This window comes from Medicago truncatula, chromosome 2 (genome assembly GCF_003473485.1).
Source record: "Medicago truncatula cultivar Jemalong A17 chromosome 2, MtrunA17r5.0-ANR, whole genome shotgun sequence".
Taxonomy (NCBI): domain Eukaryota; kingdom Viridiplantae; phylum Streptophyta; class Magnoliopsida; order Fabales; family Fabaceae; genus Medicago; species Medicago truncatula.
Window position 1 is genome coordinate 34,832,705 of NC_053043.1, and position 24,658 is coordinate 34,857,362.

General features: G+C 32.8%; 2 protein-coding genes across 4 annotated transcripts; both read right to left on the reverse strand.

The window, feature by feature from the left end:
• Positions 1–7,815: 7,815 nt before the first annotated feature.
• LOC25487010 (uncharacterized protein DDB_G0290685) lies at positions 7,816–9,814 on the reverse strand. 3 transcript variants are annotated; one of them, XM_024776103.2, is made up of 4 exons: positions 9,610–9,814; positions 9,414–9,533; positions 9,202–9,321; positions 7,816–8,424 (listed from the first exon to the last, which is right to left on the reverse strand). In XM_024776103.2, the coding sequence occupies exons 1-4, from the start codon at positions 9,701–9,703 to the stop codon at positions 8,096–8,098; spliced, it is 663 nt and encodes a 220-aa protein (XP_024631871.1). In that variant the 5' UTR covers positions 9,704–9,814; the 3' UTR covers positions 7,816–8,095. The 3 variants fall into 3 exon arrangements, with proteins under 3 accessions (XP_024631871.1, XP_013464300.1, XP_039686576.1); XM_013608846.2 differs by having other exon boundaries at positions 9,408–9,533; positions 9,610–9,770; XM_039830642.1 differs by lacking the exon at positions 9,414–9,533 and having other exon boundaries at positions 9,610–9,752.
• A 3,992-nt stretch (positions 9,815–13,806) lies between these two features.
• LOC25487011 (uncharacterized) lies at positions 13,807–14,575 on the reverse strand. The gene is made up of 2 exons (XM_013608847.3): positions 14,415–14,575; positions 13,807–14,345 (listed from the first exon to the last, which is right to left on the reverse strand). The coding sequence occupies exons 1-2, from the start codon at positions 14,506–14,508 to the stop codon at positions 14,035–14,037; spliced, it is 405 nt and encodes a 134-aa protein (XP_013464301.1). The 5' UTR covers positions 14,509–14,575; the 3' UTR covers positions 13,807–14,034.
• Positions 14,576–24,658: the final 10,083 nt, after the last annotated feature.

The following is a 24,658-nucleotide window of genomic DNA, read 5'->3' on the forward strand; positions in this document are numbered from 1 at the left end:
GTGTGAATTTAAACCAGATGCAACTCATAGTCACCGTCCTAACTTGTGTCTTCACTACTACAAAAATGGACTTATATAATGCTTTTTTTTTTGCTTTAGCTAGCGCTTTTAGAGCGCATTGTAAATGGCGCTGGTAAAGGTAATATAGCGCTTTTTTTTTTCCTGTATAAAGCGCTATCTAAAGTAGGGATTATATAGCACTTTTTGTCAAAAAGCGCTAGCAAAAGTTCTTCTTAGATAGCGCTTTCAATAATAAATGCTATCTTAAAGGGGTTTAAAATTATGCAAGCACAAGTAAAATGTAGCATTTATGTTTTAAAACGCTATGTAACACTAGGTTTAGATAGCGCTTTATACAGGAAAAAAGCGCTAGGAAAAACATTAATATTTTTTTTTTAGGTCAGATTTTTTTTTGGTCTAGTATTTTTATTTTCATTTTTACAGATAGCATTTTTTATTAATTTATATATATATAATTTTTCTAAGGGAAATATATATACTTTTCGCACAATAAAATTGAGACTATTATTTATCAAATAAAACTTAAACATGTATCATAAAAAATGTATGTATATATAGCATAAAAGTCAAAAATGTATAGCCACTAATACATGGATATCTCTAAGTTACAACTAATTAGTTAACATAAAGATCAAAATCTTCTATGGTAGCATGCAATTTTAGTCTATCTTTTGGTCGTCTCAACATTTTTATTCAAAACAAACATGCAAATCATTATTCATTTCCAAATTTCGTTCATTCTCCACCAGCTACATATATAGCAGAAAACACCATTAAACAAAAGCAACTATATTATATTAAAGACAAATTCATATAGACATTGATAGGATCGTCATCTGTTGCGGCACCTCTGCCCGACACTAAAAGTTGCCAAATTCAATTTGTAACTCTGGCCAACATTCGGCATAATGGTTCCATTGTATGTCGGAAGCAACATATATATATATATATATATATATATATATATATATATAGGTAGTATATACAACCTATTATACAACTAAAACTGTAATGCAAATTCTTCCGGTATGTCGGAAGCAACATATATATAGGTAGTATATACAACCTATTATTCTTTCAAAAAAAAAATACAACCTATTATACAAATAAAACTGTAATACAAATTCTTCCATAAGTGGAGAATTAAATCAACTAAAATTTCAAATTAAAAGAGCATGGTTTATTGTTTTTTATCTATGTTTAAATCAACAACGACTAAAACAAGGTTTCATATTCAATAAACATGTTTTAAATTTACAGCTAGTTTATGTCATGTTGTGTCGGCGTCGATACCGACGCGTGTGCGACACTGAAATACATCTAATTTAAGGAGTGTCTACACCGGAACACACCTAATTCGAGAAGTGTACGTACTTCATAGGTGAAACCTAAGCAAAATTTAAACCATCAAACTGTAATCACCTAAATAACTAGTAATTTCCATTATAAAAATTAAAATTAAAAATAGCAATTTATCAAATCTTAATCTTAAAAAAAAAAAATTAATCTCAAGGAAAAAAATTAATCTTAACTACAGATTTTTTTTTTTGAAATCTTAATCTTAAAATTATTTTATTATAGTTTTTTAAAGATTTTTTTTATAAAATCTTGAAATATTGTTCTAGAATTCAGATTTTACATAATTTTGAAGACTTTTTATTTTTTTAAATTCTGAATATAACATTTTTTAATTCAAATCAAAATCTTAATTTCAGTTTTTATTTTCAAAAAAATTAAATTTAGAAAAGAATCCAGATTTTTTTTCGACAGTTTTATTCCTGAATTTATATGAAATCTTTTTCGAAATTAGGAATATTTTAACAAAAAAATTAGATAATATTATATTTTTCGAAGTATTTTTAATTTTAATTTATATTTGGATATTTTAGAATCTTTTTTTTGTAATTATTTTATAATTTTTCGAAAATTTTGAAATATATTAAATTTGAAATTTTTTATAATATTTTCTAAATTTAAAAAAGAAAATAATTTCCTAATTAATTTGTTTTTTATAATTTTTGAAAATTAATTTTCATATATTTTTAATTATTAATGACGTGTAAATTATTTTTTACACATGGCAATCAAAAAATAAATAAAAAAAGAAAAAGAAAAAGCCAGGTCAGAGATTCTGCTGACTCAAGGGTTCGTGGGGCAATCCTGAAGAATCTTTATTTTACGAGGACGAAATATAAAAAAAAAAAATTATAGGAGGCAAAATCAAAAATGTATTATATTAGAGGGAGATAAATGTCTATTAACCCAAAATTACTATGTTATCTTTCTACCAAAATTGCAGATAATGGATACGTGAGGGGGAATGAAGAATAAACTACAGAGAAAGAATATATGAGAATTGAGAAGTGAAGAAGAAATAAAAAAAGTAGAAACCGCATGATTCCATAACAGAGGCATATATTCCAACACCACTAATTCCGGCAAGGCGGCACAAATTCCAGTGCGGTGGTTACTGGGAAAATATTGCGATCATAAAAAAAAAAGAAAAACTGTGTCTTTGGCATAGGAGATGATGGTTAGTCCTTCTATGGTGGTGGTTTTTCGAAATATAGCCTATGTGGTGTTCAAGATCTAAAAAAGAATATGATGAATTAAAAGTGCAAAATAAAAAAACAATGGTTTGTTGATCTATTTGGCAGAAAACGTAAAGTTTGATGAGAGGATTATATTGGTGGTGAAGGTGCGGCCAACCAAGACAAAACGGCGGTGATTCAAGGCCGGCGGCGGCTAGGGTTTGCAAATAGAAGAGAGAAAGAAATAGAAGTAACATCAATAATGAATAGAAAATTGCTTTTTTGGAAATGATGAAATTACCTCCAATGGTAGTTAACTGCTGCTCATTTCCTTGTTTATAATCATCCACTGCTGCTACCTACCACCCCTCTTTCATAAGTGTTATTCAACTCTTGGTGGTCAAAATGAAATTGAGCATCTCTTATGCTATGTCTCCTGATTCTATGGCTAACTTTCTCACCAGTCACCATTTCTATTATAAATTTATATTATAAAGTTTAATCAATTATTTTTCATTACCATCACCGTTAGTAAAACATAGGCACTTTATTGTTGTAGATCTAGATGATGAGACAGATCCATACATGTTCTACTTTGGCATATCCACTTCTTAAATTGGGTCCAAAAATTTTCTCGTACCCAAAGCATGGTGTGTGCAACAAAAATGCAGAGGTGTCAAAAAGCATAGGTAAAACGTTGAATGTTGTTGGAGTTAAGGCGAGTCCATTTTTGTCTCCAATGATAGATATAATGGAAGGTGAGAAGCGGAGAGAAAAACAAGAGATAAATAATTAAAAATACCAATTGAACAAAGACACGCAAGATAGATGTAATGCGTGTGTATGCCTCAAACTTTATAAACTTTTGATGAAATGAGCGGTAGTTAACTACCGTTGAGGTAATTTCGTCATTTCCATGTGTTATTAGGAAACTTTTGATGTCAAAACAATTTTCTAATGAATATATGCTAGAAAACAAAGAATTCAGCGGTAAGGAAGATTATGATTGTGTGCAAAAGACATCGTACGGTTTACCTTGTGCGTATATTATTGTCATGAAAAGTAAGCAAAAATTGCATCTTGTCTTGGATGATATATACCCTCATTGGAAAAGGTTAAGTGTACAAGGACAAGAGATTGATGATGATTTTTCTGTGATGGAATAGTGGAATGACATTCAAGAACGTCTCAAGACAAGCCCTTACAATATGAAACTCTACATCAAAGAGATGATGTGTCAAATAACATTTCCGGAAACCACAAATTTGTCTCCACCTTCAAAAAAGGCGGTAACCAAGGGAACACCTAAAAGGAAGAGGACTACACTAAAAGCGTCATCAACGGATCGAATCCCCTCTAGGTGGGAGACTATTGATTCTCAAAATCCGGATAGTCAACCTTCACAACCCAAGATGTCACTTCGAAAGAGGAAAGATGCACACCTTGGCACTTACTCCCGCTCACAAGCTTCATCCTCTACTTCAAAACCGTTTCGGAATACCCCATACATTTCACAAATCCCTTCTATCATGAGACCTTTTGTTGAAGAAATTGTGAATGTTAAAGGGAATGGTCATTGTGGCCAATATGTAACTAGTATTATATAAATATATGAAGTGAAATTTTTTTTGGTGGCCGGTTATGTCACGCCAATTATTGCTCGCATTTTTTTGTCTCTAATTATTCAACTATTTATTTTATCTCAATAAGCTAATATTTACTCAATAAGCTAATATTTGTTTTTCATTATATTTTGTGAAATGAAACATGTCTAAAGATTTACAAGATCCAATTAAACTTCATGTTCGTTATGTAGATGTGAAAAAGAGGGCTAGGTTCTTTGTAAACCCCACCGACAAGTTGGATGAGTTGAAGGCAAAACTTGACGACTTCTTTATCCATATTGGTTCAAATCATAGAACATGTGATGTGATAGTAAATGTGCCGGGAGGCGTGTACTTGGGGGAGGATAATGATGAATACTTCTGAAAGACCGTGTATTATCCACAACTTCTCAAAGATGATAGCGACGTTGATTACATGTTTAGGTAAATGGTTGAGGATAACACTTTACATCTTTATGTCTGATCCGTTGAAGTGTAATATTAATGAACGTGTAATAGTATAATGTGTTCGAATTTGTGTCTATAGTGATGAATTTAAATGAATTTGTGTTATGTGTAATTTGGATCGTTTATGTGAGACTTTGTGATTTTGAGAATTTAAGGACAAATTGATGTAATTTCGATCTTTTATGTGTCATTATATGCGATTAAGTGATTACGCGTCATTAACGACGAATTTGTGTAATTTGGATCGTTTATATGTGATTATGTGATTTTGAGAAAAATGATGAATTTTGGTAGCTTATATCCCCTCTTTTATTCAACTTTGTCAAGCCAACGGATATAAGCTTCATGTCCGACATGGGGAGCTGACCTAAAAATTCTAGAGTTCATGAAGTCAATCACATAAGTACCTTCAACGAATATCCTAGGGCTAAATTTGTGGTAGCTAGGGAAAATCTCTCTAAGTTTTTCACTATCTTTTCTAGACTTAGGAAGGGGGCCTAAGAATGCATGGGTGTTTGTGCTAGGAATAAGTACCTGATATTTCCAAATTAATGCACGTTCATCCTTCAGGCCAGGTTCATCTACGAACTTGCAGTTTCCAGGTTGAATGGGTTGTTAGAAGTTAATAGTAGCAGCAATGGTAGAGGTTGCATGATCCAGGGTTGTTGCATGCAAAGTCGACACGACCATTTCTCTTGCAAGATCCGGAATTGGAGTTTTTTTAGTTTTGGGAATTTGAAACAATGGGATTACTGCACATAAAGCCTCGCAGAGATTGGAATAAAGAACTCGCGAACAATGAACGAATGAGAAGATGTACATTTCAAGGTGGGTTTAAAAAGTAATCTAAGGGTTGGAAATCCCTTTTATACCTTCTGAAATAAAAAAGGTTCTAGGCCTTTTTGAGTTATGGAGTTCAGATGTTGACAAGTGGCGTTATCCCGCAAGGGCAGTTATAAGAAGGAGCTTAGTGGAAAGTTTTAAGGTTAAGGTGTGATCCACTATCTTAATGTGAGTGGCACCACGAAATGGTATTTTTTTCAAATGTCAATTTTCTTTCTTCATTTGAAAAAACATTTTTATAAGGACTAACTCGTGACACTTGGTGCCCTAGGGCAATGGAAAGACCCCACTAACTTTTCAACTGCAAAGTGGCGGCCCACTAAATCTTGAAGTTGTGCAATAAAAGAAGAATTGAAAAGACTATTCTTGGAAGTAATTAGAAACATGATGTCATCCTCCAAGGAGTACATAATGTATTTTCAAAAATTCCACCTTCAATGTTTTTTCCATTCGAAAAGGCATTTTTGGGGGACAATTTGTTAGTCTGTAATTTCGACAGGCTCATTTAATGCAATCAATGAGAGTTGACTTTTGCTCTTTCAACAACTAAACACGTTATGTCTAGCCTGAAGATTTCGACATGGTCTGGGACTGGGCATTTAAAAGAGTTCAAGAGCTTTGAGGTTTGACAAGAGGTGATTTAGTCGAGAAGTTTGGTCGAAGCCAAGCAATTGCTGTTGAAACAAATTATAGTTCAAATTCAAAAAGCAACGGTTTCTCAGTAAGATGTGGGGGACAAACGGTTTTCGATCGTGGGAGTGCAACTCGTGGCATTTTAGTTTTTGTGGTTGTTTCTTCTATGTATAAATAAGAGTTTTTCATATGAAAAACAAGACGCAAATCATTTATAAAATTCTAGCACTCGAAGTACCGGCGTCTAGAGAAAAGAGTCATATAGAATGTATGTAAACTGATTTGTCGAACCACCTTTACATTTAAATGCAACACATTTTACATTTTCTTTAAGTTTTTGTGTTTTAAACTTTTAATCCTTTTTTACATGCATTTATCTTTGCTTCTATTCCCGTCGAAAGACGTTTTGTTTTTTATACAAAAATTGTTGTATTCATTAGGCAACCTATGAATATGATGAATACTCACGCATTTTCTGGATAAAAGATTACACAACAAGACCCAAGATTTCTAGTTTGATCCTGCGCGTAATAATAAAAAACACAGGTAAACAGACTTCCACCTCAAGTCTAGGGGAAGGGGGATATTATGTAAAGATAAGTTCTTACGTTGGAGTTGACATCGTAAATTTTTTTAATTTTATATCAGATGAAATTCAAAAACTTTTCACTTCAATACTTTTAAACTCATTACTCACTACATGACCAAGGGACAAGAGGGCTAGTGTTAGTACGGGCCTAAAAGGCCTGATCAAATTATTCTTTGGATTTTCCAACACCACAACCCATGGGAAGATGGCATAAAGGTCTAATAAATGGGCCAGGTCATGGTTCACCAAGGTGACCATGTCGTCTGGCCTCATGATATTCGACCTCATGCACCACCTCAGGAGATATAACACCTCAAAATGATGTGCTAGTCAGGGTAACTACCATCTACTATACATATTAGGAATCACTTTGTTCCAACTAGAGAGTTGACACGGTCCACCCCTTTAAGAATATCAATCTTGTGGATAGCTATCAGATCGTTCCTATTTACAGAGACCTCCTTTAAAAGGGAGTTAAATCAATTTATTTTTATAGAGTAAAAACTAATTACCATGTAGTAATACTTTTAAAAAAAATTAGTAATTCATTAGATCAAAACTCGGGATATTACAAATGGGGCTAATGGTGTTTTACCCCCCTGTAATATAGGTCATTTTCAGGTTTATCCCCTGTAAAATATTTTTTTTTATTTACCCCCCTGTAAAAGTTTTTTTTTCCAGGATAGCCCTTAATAGGCCATACAAAAACCAAATTATTTGTAAAAAAAAAATAATAATTCTTTTTTGTTTGGCCTATTAGGGGGGTATTTTGAAAAAAAAAAATCTATTTTACAGGGTGGTAAATAAAAAAAAAATTATAGGGGGTAAACCCGAAAATGGCATGTATTACAGGGGGTAAAACTCTATTAACCCTTACATATATTCTTTTGGTTATTGTTTGACCTTGATATTTCTCCCCCTTATTTTGATTATATTCATACATTTTTATTTTATGTATTTATTTTGCCCATCAATGAAGTTCGAATTCCTTATGGATATTGACTTATTGTTGAGAATAATTTCTAGTAATCCTAGTACTCCCTTTTGAGGTATCTCTTTTTAGTAATTTAACTACTATTGAGTTATATAACATGAAATAGAAAATGAATGAATTTAAGTCAGCTCGTTGAACAAAATATACAACATGAAATTGTGGTATTTCTTTTCCATATAACTCTGATAATATAAGTAGTATAATCTAAGAACAATTGATTTATGGATGGATGTTCTTTTTATTATAAACTAGGCATGAAGTATGATATAGTTGTGATTTTATTATACATATTGTATGGGATACAATACACATGTGTGTGAGTCTTATATCCATGGATGTCCCCAATCCCCTCCATTTCGTTATTAAAGCAACCTTCCTAACCTCTCTTTTTCCCCAAACCTCTCATACATTTCTAATTCATACCTCCACCATTGTATCCATCTATGTTGTCTCTTCCACTTATGTTGTCTTCATCTTTTCCTTTTGCACCTTTTTCATGTGCACCTTCTTTGTTTATTCCACCAATATTCTCTTTCTCATCGTCCCAAAATGAGCCTCCCCAGTCTCTCCAACCTTCTGTTACACTTTCATGGACTTCACCTATTTCTTTTGCACCTTTACCTTGTCCACTATTTTTTTTACCTCCACCATTATTCTCTTGTCCATCTTCCCAAAATGATCCTCCCCAATCCCGCCAACCATCGGTTCCTATTTTTGTTTTGGATTCTCTTGTTACACCATCTGCAAATAAAAAAAAATACTTTTTAGTATATAATAAATAAAATGCACATACACCTATATATATATATATATATATATATATATATATATATATATATATATATATATATATATATATATATGTATGTATAGACACACACAACAACAACAACTTTGATCTTTGGAAGCCTAAATTGCCCTAGTAGAGATAAGAAGTAGTAAACAAAGAAAGAACATGAAGAAAAATTGGTTGATTTTCATCCTTGATTAACCAATATTATATTTTAGTCAATATGAATACAATAAGATGCTATTTATAGATATTATTTGATAAAATAAGAATACAATTATTTTGATTAGATAAAATATAATGTACAATAAATAATGATTATTATATATATCATTTGGTTGATTGTGAGAATAATGGGTTATATAAACACCTATTGAGAGATTGAAAGGTTATATTGGGTCATGTTTATCAAACGAGGTAAGAATATTTGTCACACAACAACAGCTAACAAGTGATTATAACGTTTGATATTTTCTATAATATTAAACATGGTTTTAACTATTTGTAAAACCATAATAGTCATCATAAAGAAAGAACAAATTATTCTTCATACCAATTCATCTAAATAATGAAAAAAATATTAGGATCATCATAAGTAAATGTATCCATTTATTCAATCACTTATTTTTAATGAAATAGGAATTGACTTCTAATATGTTAATAAATTTATATCATTCCTACATACTATTATCAAAAACCATTGAATATTAGTATATGATATAGTCTACCTTGTCCTCCTTCTTCCTCACCTCCACCATTATTCTCTTCTCCATATCCCCAAAATGATCCTCCCCAATCTCGCCAACTATCAATTCCTATTTTTGTTTTGGATTCTTTTGTTACACCAACTGCAAATAAAAAAAAAACTTTTGGTTAAATATAACAATAGGTAAAATGCACATACAACCTTATGTTATATTTTCATGGACTTCACCTTTACCTTCTCCACCTTCTTTGTCACTTCCACCATTATTCTCTTGTCCATCTTCCCAAAATGAGCCTCCCCAATCTCGCCAACCATCAATTCCTACTTTTGTTTTGGATACTTTTGCTACACCAACTGCAAATCAAAAAAATACTTTTTATTAAATATAATAAAAGAATAAATAAAATTCACATACAATTTATATTTATACTTTGATTCCCATCTTTGGATGTCTGAATTGCCCTGGTAGAGATAAAAAGTAGTAAACAAAGAAAGAACATGAAGAAAAAATGCTTGATTTTCATCCTTGATCAACCAATAGTATATTGTAGTAAAATATGAATACAACCATATTCTATTTATAGAGATAATTTGAAAAATATAAAAAATTAAAACATCTTGATTTGATAAAATACAATGTACAATAGAAAAAAATAGAATATATATAATTTGGCTGGTTGTGAGAGCAATAGGTTATAAACACCTATTGAGAAATTGAAAGGTTATACTAGGACATTTTTATCAAACGAGGTAAGAAAATTTGCCACACAATATCAACTAGAAAGTGATTAAGACGTTTGATAATTCCTTAATCTTAAACATAGTTCTAACTATTTGTAAAGATGTAATAGTTATCGTAATGAAAGAACAAATTGTTATTCGGTGCAAATTATCTAAACCATTAAAAAATGTTACGAACATGATAAGTACAAGTATCTATTTATTCCATCACTTATCTAAATCGAAATAGTAATTGACTTCTAATATTTTAATAAATTTACAACATTCCTACTGACTATTATAAAAAAAAAACCATTGAATATTGGTATTTTCTATCGTCAGAACTACTCGAAACATCATCAAATATTTTAGGAATCATTATTGATGGCCTTAGTTGTCGCTAACCTCACATGTGCATTAAAGACGACCTAACCCTTGAAAATAAATTGTGACAAAAGGAAACATTCAAATCTTAAAATTACTAAGGGCTTCATTGATGGACAAGTTAGCAAGTATACAGAATCACACAAATAATAAAGTGATAAGTTAAATCCACCACATAGATTGTTGTTTTCTACTAAAAAATTAAAGGAATACTTTCTTAAAATAGTAAATGGGGGGGGGGGTCAAAATTTATTTTCAATTGAAAGTAAAATAGATAAATTTAGAATGATGAAAGTGGTTAGAGTTTCTTGAATTCCTTCTATTTCCTTAATCCATAAACAATTTGAGGTCTATGTTCACGACGTTTCACCAAGTAGACATATCCCAATTATGGCTAAAAGTATTGTTTATATAATATAGAACCCTAATTTCATAGGTGAAACTTTATTAATAAAAGCATTAAAGAACTTTAAACCATGTCATTCTAATTGAATTTCCTATGTATAGGCCAATTACTTTAACATATAACATACCTAGACCAAGAACAAGATATATTAAGTAGATGTTGGAATATTTGATTATTTAATTATATTCTGATATCATTATATGGGTAAATATAGTAATAATAATAGGGAGCGCCTTAATTGATTAGTGATCAAATTAAATGATAAGGCTAATTATATTTTTATTTGGATAATTAACTAATATAAATAATTGATATGAACTCGATATGAGTGAATGTATGGATGACTCATCAACGGAATAATGGAAAACTCTAATGGCGATTCAATATAAAAGAGGCAATGGTCCCATTACACCATACACGACAAACATTATATTCTCTCATTCCGAAGAGAATTTGAGGCATCAAGGTACCTATTGAGGAAGAACCAAATCAATCTCCTCTAACCTTGGTGTTTGTTTCAGATCATCTTCACTATTTGTTTATCATTGTTGTTGATAGAGCTGCCATCAAAACATCATCCAGGTATTCCTAATAGTTAATTATTGTTTTTCTTGTTAAATCAAACATGTCCTTTCATAGTTCAATGTTTTGTTTGCCTCCGCTATTGATCATCTTCCTTATTTTTCTGAATTTTTGGTGGGTCCGAAGTAAATCTGGTGGACTGTTGCCATTACGCCATGGGATTTTAATATTTTGGATCATTCTCAGATGAAATCATTTAGTTCAATTTTCATAAATTTTGGTGTATTGTTATATATTTAGTCATGGCTATAACAATTACATGTATATATATATTTAGTCATGCGCAGCCCTACCAGCGTCTACCTTACCTAGAGGTCGAGGGTAATGGTCTTACTTAGGTTTATTCTCCTTAGTGTTTGTTTCCCTAATTATTTAAGTAGTTACATCCTAAGTTCATCAGATTTTACTCAATATTAGTAATGTCACCTCCTAAGTACTTACTACTATAGAGTCAACTCTCTTTCGGTATCTTTCACTAGTTTACTAATCACTTACTTCCTAGACAGATAGTTACTAATATAAGGAAATAAATATCAAGATATATGCTTCAAGATAGTAATAGCAATGTTAAGCCCTATCACGACCTAAGTATCTAATCTAGGGTTGTACCTCACCAAAATAAATTAATCATAAATAAAACTTAATAGCGAATAGAGAATATAACTCCTCCTTGGCTCCTAGAATAGCCTTTCTCTTGAAACGCTCCAGTTCTGAACGAGAAATTGTGAATGAAGAAGGCTGGTATTTGTAGGGAATGTTTCCACCGTACTTGGGCAAAATCAAGGGCTTCTAAGGGCGAAAAAGTCACGAAAAATTACTTTTTCGTAAGTTTTCATGTGGCTAACGCCTAGGGTTGTGCGCCTGGCGCATGTGCCTCAGACTTCTAGGCTCGAAGTTCCTAAAGGCATGCGCCAGGCGCTTTGGTGCTTTACTTTCATGCGCCTCGCGCTTCGTTTTGTGCGTCAGGCGCTTTGGTGCATTACTTTCATGTTTTCCTGTAATCTTCTCTTATTGAGGTGTTTTCTTCATTGTTAAGTTGTCTTGGATATTGGGAACATAATTTCTCCCATTGTAAAGTCTTCTGAGACATCTTGAATCTTCATTGTTCATCTTCCCAAAGCCAAATAATCTTATGAGGTCTTGATTTGCCAAATTTCTTCGTGAACTCCTTCAAGAACCCCTAAAATTGCTATGTTTCGAGAAGAGTAGAATTATAGATTCAAATATAGGAAACATTATAAATGTCCCGAAATCTTTGGCAATTGATCTAACACTCCTCTGGTTTATGGGTAAAACCTACTAAAATATATTGAAAAACATGTTAAGAATAACGTAAGATGACCTGTCATTAGATCACTGGAACATTGTCCTTTTTTAGGATATATTTTGGTACTCCGATTAGATCATGTGCAGTAGTGGAATGAAGTGTCGTCACTTTTCGGGGAGGTGATGAGGTAGTACATGCGTGTCCAAAATATTATGAGGCCTCCTACGTCTGTGGCAGATCTTGACCCACCCAAGATAGCCCAAGCTCTTGACATTTGCGTATTCACATTTTTATTTATGACATTTGCATTATTTGGAATTATTTTTTATTTCAATTTTGATTGAATGAATGAAGTGAATGAACATTGTGGTAGTGAATGATTGGAAATAAAAATATAAAAAAAAACAAGTTTAGGTGCTTAAAAACACAACAATTCTTGACTGCATTGTTATTTTGTTAGAAGACCTGAAACCAGTGCAAGTTTACTGCAGTTGGGACCGAGCAGCAGTTAACTTGCACTAGGCTCATCTGGGAGAATTTCAGGGTGGGAATGAGCAACTTTGAAAAGGAGAAAAATAATTTCCATTAGGAATATGACATAAACGCCTAATAAACAAGCCAAGTCATGGTTCACCAAGGTGACCATGTCGTCTAGCCACATGAGATCTAACCCCAAGCACCGCCTGAAGAGAAATAACACCTCAAAATGATGTGTGAGTCAGGCTACTACATATCATGAATCACTTTGTTACTAATAGAGGGTCGACACACTCCACCTCTTTAAGCTTAACAAACTTCTCGATAACTACCATGTTGTTTCTATTTACAAAAACCTTATTTAAAAGGGAGTTAACTCCATTTATTTTTATAGGGTAATAACTAATTAGCATATAGTAAGAATTTTTTAAAGGAAAAAGTAGTCGTCATTGTTTTAAAGTTAAAAAGGTACTTTGATTATATTCATAGATTTTTATTTTATGTATTTATTCTGCCTATCAACGATGTTCGATTTTCTTTTGGATATTGACTTATTGTTAAGAATGAGTTGCAATAATCCTCGTACTCTATTTTTAAGAATATCTTTTTCCCCATTAAAAAAATAGCATGAAAGTACTTATTATCACTTTCAACTAATTTAATCACTATTTCTTTATATAACATGACACAACTAATGATTGAATTTAAATCAGCAAATTGAACAAAATAATATAAGATGGAATCATGGTGCTTCTTTTATGTATAGCTTTGATAATATAAGTGGTATAATATAAAGATATCAATAAAGAAACTACTTATTTATAGATAGATGTTCTTATTATTATGTAATTGGCATGAAATAAGATAGAGTGGTCATTTTATTTTACATATTATATGGGATACAATACACACATGTAGAGTCTTATTTCCATCGATGTCTCTCATCCTCTCCATTTTCATTGTTAAAGCCACCTTCCTTACATGTCCTTTTCCCCAAACATAAACATCTACCATTCTCTCTATTTAATTAAGTGGTTGAGACTTTCATTTTTGGTGTCTTCACCATTTTCTTTTGCAAATTTTCCATGTTCACCTTCATTGTTTATTCTACCAACATTCTCTTTCTCAACGTGCAGAAATGCACCTCCCCAGTCTCTCCAACCTACTGTTACACTTTCATGGGCTTCACCTTTTTCTTTTGCACTTTTACCTTGTCCACTTTCTTTGTCACCTCCACCATTATTCTCTTTCTCAACGTCCGGAAATGAGCCTCCCCAGTCTCGCCAACCATCAATTCCTATTTTTGTTTTGGATTCTTTCATTACACCAACTGCAAATTAAAAAACATTTTTATTAAATATAATAAATAAATAAATAAACATACAATTTATATATATACATTGATTCCCATCTTTGGATGTCTGAATTGCCCTAATAGATATAATAAGTAGTAAACAAAGCAAGAACATGAAGAAAAAATGCTTGATTTTCATCCTTGATCAACCAATAGTTTATTGTTGTCAAACTTGAATACAATCAGATGCTACTTATAGAGATCATTTGAAAAAATATATAAAATAAGAATAAAAATATCTTGATTAGATAAAATATATTGTACAATAAAAAATGATAATATGTATCAATTGGTTAATTTGAGAATAATAAGTAATAAACACCTGTTGAGAAATTGAAAGGTTATATGGGAACATGTTTATCAAACGAGGTAAGAAGATTTGTCACACAATAAAAACTAACAAGTGATTAAGACTTTAGATAATTTCTTTAACATTAGAAATAGTTCTACTGATTAGGAACATAATAAGTACATGCATCTGAAAGAAAAACCATAATAGTAATCATAAAGAAAGAGCGTATTATTCTTCATACCAAACGATCTAAACCATGAAAAAAATTAGGAACATAATAAGTACATGCATCCATTTATTCCATCACTTATCTCAAATTAAGTAGCAATTGACTGCTAATATTTTAATAAATTTATATTATTCCTACTGGTTTTTATTGAAAATCATGGGATGATGGTATTTGCTATTGTCATAATTACTTGAAACAACATTAACTATTTTAGGAATCATTATCAAGGGCCACGGCTACCGCTAACCTCATATGTTCAATACGGACGACCTAACCCTTGAAAATCAATTATGGAAAAAGGAAACATTCAAATCTTAAAATTACAAAACGTCTCATTGATGGACAATTTGGCAAGTATATACCAAATTAAACAAGTAATAAAGTGATAAGTTAAATTGTCTACACATGGATTATTGTCTTCTACTCGGCAACTAAAGCAATATTTAATTAAAATATCATCTCCACATAAATTTTGTGTTTATGAGGGTTAGTTTTGTCATTCAAAAAGGCTTAGTTGCATAACTTATTACTCGTTTGCCTTCCACTCAAATGTATATTTTTTTTGGGTGTGTGTTTGTGTGTGTGTGTGTGTGTGTGTATATATATATATCAATTTCAATTAAAATATTCAAAGGTATTTCCAATTGAAAGTAATATAGAATAAATTCATAATGATGAAAGTGATTAGTGTTGAGATTTGTCTCAAAATCGATGGTTGAAGGTTCATAAAAAATCGAGGCATATTTTTTAACTTCGTTTTGTTCCGACAATCTCCCCCTTTTTTATGATGACAAACACAAGCATTAATAGACAATTGTTGTTAATTTAATTAACGAGCTGACTTTAGGATCTGAGGTTTGTAAGTTTCCCATAAGTTTGATTGTCCATAAGGTGAGGTTTGCAAGCTCCCCCTAAGTTCTATCCAGGTTAATTAAATTCATTTTAAGTACATTAAAGTATAATAACGCATCACTCAGAAGACTAACACAATAAATCCAGAGGGTAAGAGATGAGAAGAAGATTCCTAAGTCAAATTTAAAATTAACCTAGTGGATTTTGAGCCAAATATTTCCACCTATTCTACTACTATACTTCTTTCTATTATGAGTATGAATCCTAACCGCTACTAATGTTATTCAATCAAAACAGGTAAACTTTGTTATGTTGCAAGCAAATTAAATTGCAAAACTCTAAACTCTTTTCTCTTTTATTTTTATTTTATTCCCAAATAAGTAGCGTGAATTGTTTGGATGAAAAGACATTACCTATGGATACGATACTCTACTTATCACTTTATTATTTGGTAAAGGATTTGGTACACGTGCTTAATCTGGCCATCAGAAACCAAAGGGTGGAACTTTAGGGTTGAGTGTCTTTGGTGAGTGTTTTTTCTTTGGTTGGAAAACATTTGTAAACACCTTGGGTAGTGAGATCTCATTAGCTGAAGGATAAAAAAGTTTCCTTTAGTGTTTTCTCTTAGGATTCATTGCGAGTGTGTATGACTTGAAAAATGGGTAGAAATTAGAGTTTGTTCTTTGTGAGCTTTTAAGCTAATTTCTTGTAATATCTTTGTATCATTCTTATCGTAGAGGATCGGAGAGCTGCTCTATCCTCCAGAGTAGGTCATTTTTAGACCGTATAGGTAAAAAATATTGGTGTCTTGTTTCCTTTCTCTTCTTTATTATATTTTTTGCTTTGATTATGCTTGTGGTGTTGCTTCACACTTAGATCTAGGTCTATTTGTTGTAGTTGTTGTTGCTACTGTTTGCGACTACTTCGCTCATTGATTACTACTTCATTTGCACCACACGTCTAAATTTTATTGATATGATTATTTGTTCAAATTCACAATAACAAAAAATTATAACGACCAAAAATTTATTTAACCTAATGAATAAATATCAAAGATAGTTATATAAAATATTGATACCACAAAGAAGACAACCAACTGAAATAAAAAATAATAATAAAAAATCAAGTAAGAAAATCTAAAAAGACCAACTCAAAAGAATTAACATACAGGTGATAAAACTGCAAACTAAGCTTTATGTAAATCAATGAGGTGATATGAAACAATTCTCGATATGACATTTTTACATCTTGATCGAACTTCAGATTATTAGTTCTCCTTAAAACTAGAAGGTTAACAAAAAACTATCTAATTCTACAGACTACAGGCAAGGTAACTAAACTACTGGTCAACTATATAATCACCCAAGCGCAAAGCGGAAAAAAAAAAAAAAAAGTTAATTACCAAATACAAAGTTATAGTAAATTCGAACAACTAGTTAATTACCAAGTACAAAGTTATAGTAAATTCGAACAGCTAATGATACCAAAGTAAAGGAAAAATACTAAGGTCCCGTGAGTTTAGCTCAGTTGGTAAGGACAATGCATAATATATGCAAGATCCGCGGTTCGAACCCCGGACACCACCAAAAAAAAGGAAAGATACTAAGATAGCACACAAAAGGCACAAAATAATAAAACTACACAGAAATCTTCTTCATCGGTTGAAGATTAAGCAAAAAAAAAAAACATTAGCAAAAGAAACAACGATACCAATTGAAATTGATATCAAGAAAATGTACGCTAAGATACTAATACAAAAAAGTCTTTTTTATTTGTTTTTAAGCAAAGTATAAGTTGAATTAAAATAAAAAAGGAAGTACAAGCTAGGGGCATGATCCTGACCCAAATAACCACAGACTCAAACCCTAACAGGTGATTCAACAAATCTGCACAAGAGTGGTAAACAAAACAACTCCAAACAACACTACTACGACCAGTCCAGTGAACCCATGTGTGGATACGAAATCAAACTAAAAAAAATGCAGCGTGAATGTTTAGAGTATCAAGGTAGGTGTATGAATCGTTTGCCAGCACAGAAATCATCCAAGGTCCAACAGCTCCCTAAAACATTTCAGCAAGTCAAAGCGCCCTTTCGGGCCAAATCAATCCAATTGAAGTTCAGATCAATGAAAAAACGACGGATGTAACATCCTAAAGTCTAAAAGCAATAAATTACGCTAATGATACAATCATATAAAGAATTTAGATGCTACTTCGCCAGTAATTCACCAAACATGCATAAATAATTTTCTCAAAACATCGCAGTGGAATAATAACATCATTATATCGACATTTAAATAAAACATCTCAACATTCATCCATAATAAAATAAGTCATCAAGTAGCCATGTCATCATACAACTCATGTCAACATTAATACAGTCTCAAAAATCTCCAACAGACAAAATAATAAAAAAAAAAAAAACATAAACATCAAAGACCGACCCCTAATTAGAGCCTAAAGTCTAAGATACCGAAAACAATAAACGAGGTAGCTCCAAGCTATCCTCAAGCAACTCACCAAAGCAAAGCAAACTATTCTTGCGCACCGTCTACCCATCCATACGGATAAGGAAGGCGGTAAACCAAACGATCACTGGGGGTTAGTTCACATTTCACAATTAAAGTATAATCAAACATAAGCATTCAAGGGTTCATACATGACACATATACATACTCAACATTCCTAGTATACTACCATCACATATATATTATCTCCAGTTCAACATCAATCACGTTATCATACTTCTATCAAAACACATCAAGCATATTCATTCTTTAATCATCTTTAATATTCATCACTTATAACATCCATCAATATAAGAATTACTCACCTTATTTCTCATTTAGCCTAATCAAATCAACAAATACAATACATCATTTCAAAAGTATAAGCAAGGAAATCATCGTCACAAAAAAGATCATCAAATCACATTCATATAAATCACACTTCATTATTTTCACCAAAATAAACACCGTTAATTAAAATCACCAAATGTACAAGTATAACCAAGGATAACAAACATCAACAAGTACACATGTTCACCAAATTTCACCAAGTACACCATTCACCAAATTCACCAATGCACATAAATCATCAAGATTCACCAAGCATATAATTAAATATAACATATTTAACAACTGCGCCAAATGTATGCAATGCGCCTAGACACGACTCTATATGCATTTGGTATCGGTCATCGTCAAGGTCATCACCTCAAGATACAATTGTATCATAAATATCGCATCTGGATACAAAATAGTATCGTAAACATCGCCTTTGGACACTTATGAGTGCATGAACATATGACACAACAATGCATATGTTCATACAACAAATCACCAACATTTTACACAGATGCATTCATCACCAATAACATCTACTCTTTGTATGTAATAATTCCCGACCAAAAATAAATCATCAACATTAAAATCATCATCATAATCATCATCAACAACCAACATATTTATCACCAAACATTCATCAAATAGTCATCACCAAAAAGAAACACATTCACCTCATAATTCACTAGTCATATTCAACAAGAGTCATCACCAAATCATTAAATTAAAATCACGAAAGAATTATCAACAACAACTATCACCTCAAAGAAATAACAAGGTTTCAAATTCACATTTTCAAAAGTTTATGATACAATTCACAAAATCAAGTTCAATCTAACTCAATTGATATTTCCAGAGGTTTAGAAAACTCAAATACATTTAATTACATCAAAATAATCAGTTTGGATGGTCCGGATCAATTCACTAAGGCCCGGAACACCCAAAACATGGGGTGCTGTCATTGGGCAACTCGCTTAAGCTAGTTCAACTTGCTTAAGCGAGTTTTCTCCAGAACAGTCCCTGTTCTAGTGTTTCTCTTACGGGAACACACCATTTTTCACCCAAAATCCCCAATTTTGATCCCTTTGACCCCAAATTCGACCCAAAAACTTATACACTTGATTACAAACATAAATAGACATTTAAATCAACAACGAACATCGGATTATAACACCAATTCATCTTAAATCAACATCTAGCTCATTTTCACCAAAAACCACTATTTTCTCATTTTTCATTCAAACTTCAACACAACCACACCAATTCAAACCCCATCAACATACAAACATCCATGAAGTGAATTCAAACATGTTTCAACAACAATCACACATCAATTCATGATTTACACTCAACTAGTCAAAAATCATCAAAACAACTCAACAATAACAACAACTATGAAGTTTAAGCTCTTAACACAACAATTTCATGAAGTTTATCATACCCACAATTTCACATAAAATAGAAGCACAAATTCTATCATTCAAAACCACAAAAAGTCACAATTACTATAAAAGCACTGAAACTCATAAGTGAAATTAAGAGATTATAGCTTAATTAGTGAAAATAGACTATCCCCCTTACCTCTGGTTCTTCAAGATTCCAAACCCTAACTTCAATTTAGCTCCTAACCTCCAATCCCAAACTTTCTTTCTCTAGCTCCTCTTCTATCCTTTCTCTTGATTCACTTTCTCTCTCTACCTCTCTCTCAAAATGTTTTGTAAAAAAATGAGTGAATGAATGTAATGACCTAACTTTCTCACAGGACTAGTGTTTATATAGTCACTACACAAATGGGCTTAGTCTCTAGTTGTCTTAATAGGCTCAATATTCTTACCAACTAATTCACCAAAGTTACTACACACTTAAACCGTCAAAATAACGAATAATTACCGTCTCTAAGATAATTACCTCAACTCACTGGTAACTTAGTAAAAATAACGATTCCCACTTAAAAAACTACAAATAACCCTCTTAGCAAAAGACTAATTTGCCCTTGCTCACCAAATGACCAAAATACCCATGAGCCTAAAATGACTAAAATACCCTTCTTAAGCCAAAATCCACTAATCCTGAATAAAATACACACACAGACAAATAATCATATACAAACACATATAATCACACGTAATAAATAATTAAAATATTCTAGCGAAAAACGGGTTGTTACAACGGACACAGTCCACCAACGGCACAACCGATAACTGATGAAACAGTTCTGAAGGTACGATTAATGACTACTACCGCCAACACGGAGAGATTATGTGTAACAGCCCAATTTTTAGCTAGATTTATTTTAATTACTTTTAATTGTGTTTGTGTGTGATTAAATGTGCTTGTGTGTATTTAATTGTCATTGGGTGCATTTAAATGGATTACCGTATTAGAAGGGTATTTTGGTCATTTGACGGGTAAGGGTAAAATGGTAATTTTGGTGAGAATTATTTTATTAATTGGTGAGGACCCTTATTTTACTAAGTTACTAGTGTAGTGATTAGTTTTTACCGTTAGTGACCGTTGGTTATATTTTACCGTTGTTAGTAATTACCGTTGAGTGTATAGAAACTTTTGAATTATGTTAGAATGAGTTAGGCCCATTAGAATTTGGAATTGAGCCCATTAAGGGAGATAACATTAGGGTTGTCATAGGAAAATATCTTTCATTCACTTCACAAAACACTTTCCTAGAGAGAGAGGGAGATAGAGCGAGAAAGAGGTGAAGAGAAGAACAAGAGTGTTGAAGGGAAAGCTTGGGGAATCAATTTGGGTGACCTAGGAGCTGAATTGAAGCAAGGGTTAGAGATAATCAACTTCAAAGGTAAGGGGGTTAGTTATTATCATAATCATGTACAATCTTTGCATTTTCTCATGTTGTATGAAAATGGGTTGGTGAACAATTGTTGTTAAATTCGTGCTCTTGCTGTGATGCTATTTTCTTGTGCTTGAATTGATGATTATGGTATGTTTATGGGTGAAATTACATGTTTCAAAGTATGTATAAATGTTAAGTTATGAAATTATGCTTAATTGATGAAATTTGATATGCTTTGATTGAAAAGAGATGTGATTCATATTCCATTAATGTGGTTATTGTTAACTGATGCTATTGTAAGTGAATTATGATTTGGGTATACTTAATTGTGGATTGATGATGAGAAATAAATTGTTGTTGATGGTTTTGTGAAATTAGTGAAGTTGAGTTAAGTGTTCATGTGAAGGACCAAAATGAACTTTTTGATATATATATGGTTGTTGACTGAAATTTTGTTATTGTTGGATGAATTGAACCTATGAGAATTTCTGTTTTCACGTTGTGGTTATGTTAGTTGAGTCGTTTGGGAGAAAACGGGTTTTTCGTGTGAAATGTCGATGTTTAAGCGTTTTCGCCAATAAGTGATTATGTGAGGTTTTGGAAAATGACTTTTGGGATGGTTGAAACATGAAATTTTTATAGATTATGTTAGAGTCAAGTGTCAGGATCGTGTAGGTGAAAACGGGCGAACACTTCAGAAGCAAACTTCAGAAGCATACTTCAGAAGCAAACTTCAGAAGCATACTTCAGAAGCACACTTCAGAAGCAGGCCAGTTCCAGCATCTCCTGTTTCGCGTTCTTGCGTCTTTTTCACCTATTTCTGTTTCGAATTGGCCTTTGGTGTAAACATGAAAGTTTTAGATAATTTTGTTAGCTTTCTAATGGCGTTGGTTTCAGGTCCAAATGATTTTTAGAACTCGAGTTATGATCAAATTACTACACATGGGTCATGTGAATTTTTGTGAAAACTTAGCATAACTTTTTCTATGAGTCGTGAAACTTTTCCAAACTTGATATTGGGCTTAATGAAGTATTAGAGGGAATAATTGAGTATGTAAATATGTAATTGGGATGTGATAATGATCATGAGATATATTTTGCTATCTTACTTGGAATATGAGAATGCTTGAATTGGTGAAACTATATGATATAGTTGATGTTGAGTGACATTGTTGATTATTGATAATATGTTGATGTGTGATGATGAATTCTATGATTTATTTGTGTGGGCATGTTTTCTTGATAATGCAATGTTGTGGAGATAATCAATATAATTGGGTGTTGTCCTATATATTGAGTTGAGATTGTGATTTGTTGTCGCATTATCGAGTCCTTACACATGTCCATGCATCATAGTCGTTGTTGCTGTAAAAGGGATGAATCTTTTACTTCGAGATTATTGTAAGGCAGAGGTGAGCCTTACATGCGATGTTGACTTGTCCATCGGAGGTGACGACCTTGTTGAGATTTGGTACCACATGCATTTATGTGTCAATAAGTGCATATCATAGCATGAGTCCTATGTGAAATATGTGATTGGTGATGAATTGAGAAGAATGAAAGTTGACAATGATTGTTTATGATTGATGTTGTGAATGAATATTTATGATTGGATAATTATTCATGTGATTGATATATGTGGATATGAGCTATCAAGTTGTGATATAAGTATTTATGCATGACTATTATTATTCAAGTACATGATATTTATTTGATTTGATTATTATCTGGATTATGATAATGTAATGCTTACCCCCAGTGGTTTTAACCGCCTACTTGCCTGTATGGGTGAGTAGACGTTGTGCAGGAGTAGTCTCGGTGAGTCTTTGCTTGGTATATCGGGAGCTTCCTCCGATATCGGTGTCGTGTCGGCTCTGATCTAGGCTTGTCGTGTCGGTCTAGATTAGGTTGTTTATATTTTCGTTGGGATTATTATTTTGTTGATGACTACCCGATGTTTGGGTTTTGAGATTTATCTTTTGGATATGATTTATTTGCTCATGGCATGTATATATTTGATCACTCTGATTTATATTCCGCTGTAACTGTTGAGGTTTACATACATGTCTATCGGTTTTTGAATTTTGAATAAGACGTAATCTCTATTTCTTGAATAAATGTATTATTCGCATGTTTAATTGCTTTAATAGAAATAGGAGCGTTACAAGTTGGTATCAGAGCCATGGTCAGTCGCGTTTAGATTAATCTTTGTTGTGTTGTTTCTTATCGTTTAGATGGTTGTGTAGTGCGAACATGGCAGGAGGTCGTGATGATGCGGCGATTGCACAAGCCTTGGCAGCGATGGCTCAGGTTTTGGCTCAATCGAATGAGCAAGCGGCGATTGGTCGTCGGAATGAGGGAGAAGCTGAGGAGCGGAGGCTTGATCGTTTCTTGCGAAACAATCCACCTACGTTCAAGGGAAGGTTCGACCCGGATGGAGCTCAAACATGGTTGCAAGGCATGGAGAGGATCTTTCGTGCTATGGTGACTAGTGATGATCAGAAGGTGAGGTTGGCTACTCACATGCTTGCTGAGGAGGCTGAGTATTGGTGGACCAATGCTAAGGGAAGACTTGAGATTGGTGGAGAGGTTGTGACTTGGACAAGGTTCAAGGCTGAGTTTTTGAGGAAGTACTTTCCAGAGGATTTGAGGACTAGGAAGGAAGTGGAGTTCCTGAATTTGAAGCAAGGGAGTATGTCTGTGGCCGAGTATGCGGCGAAGTTTGAGGAGCTTGCAAGGTTTTGTCCCTACATCAATGCGGAGGATGCTATGGTTTCCAAGTGTGTGAAGTTTGAAAGTGGGCTTAGGCCGGACATCTATCAGTACATGTGTGTTCAGGAGATCCGAGACTTTGATACTTTGGTGCATAAGTGTCGTATGTTTGATGATGCTGGGAAAGCTAAGTCTAATTACTACAAGGCTCAGGGTGAAAAGAGAGGAAGAGGACATGGGGCTGGAAAACCTTACAGCAAGGACAAAGGAAAGAAGAGAGAAGCTGGTGGAGGCTCTAGGCCAAGTTTGGCGGAAGTCAAGTGCTTTAAGTGTGGAGCTATGGGTCATTATGCTAGTGATTGCAAGAATGATTTTACTTGTCACAAGTGTGGGAAAGCGGGTCACAAGGCGGTCGATTGCAGAGGTGTTGCAAGAGAGACTACTTGTTACAATTGTGGAGAGAAGGGTCATATTAGTACCAAGTGTACCAAGCCAAAGAAGGCGGCGGGAAAGGTGTTTGCTTTGAACGCCGAGGAGGTGGAGCAGCCGGAT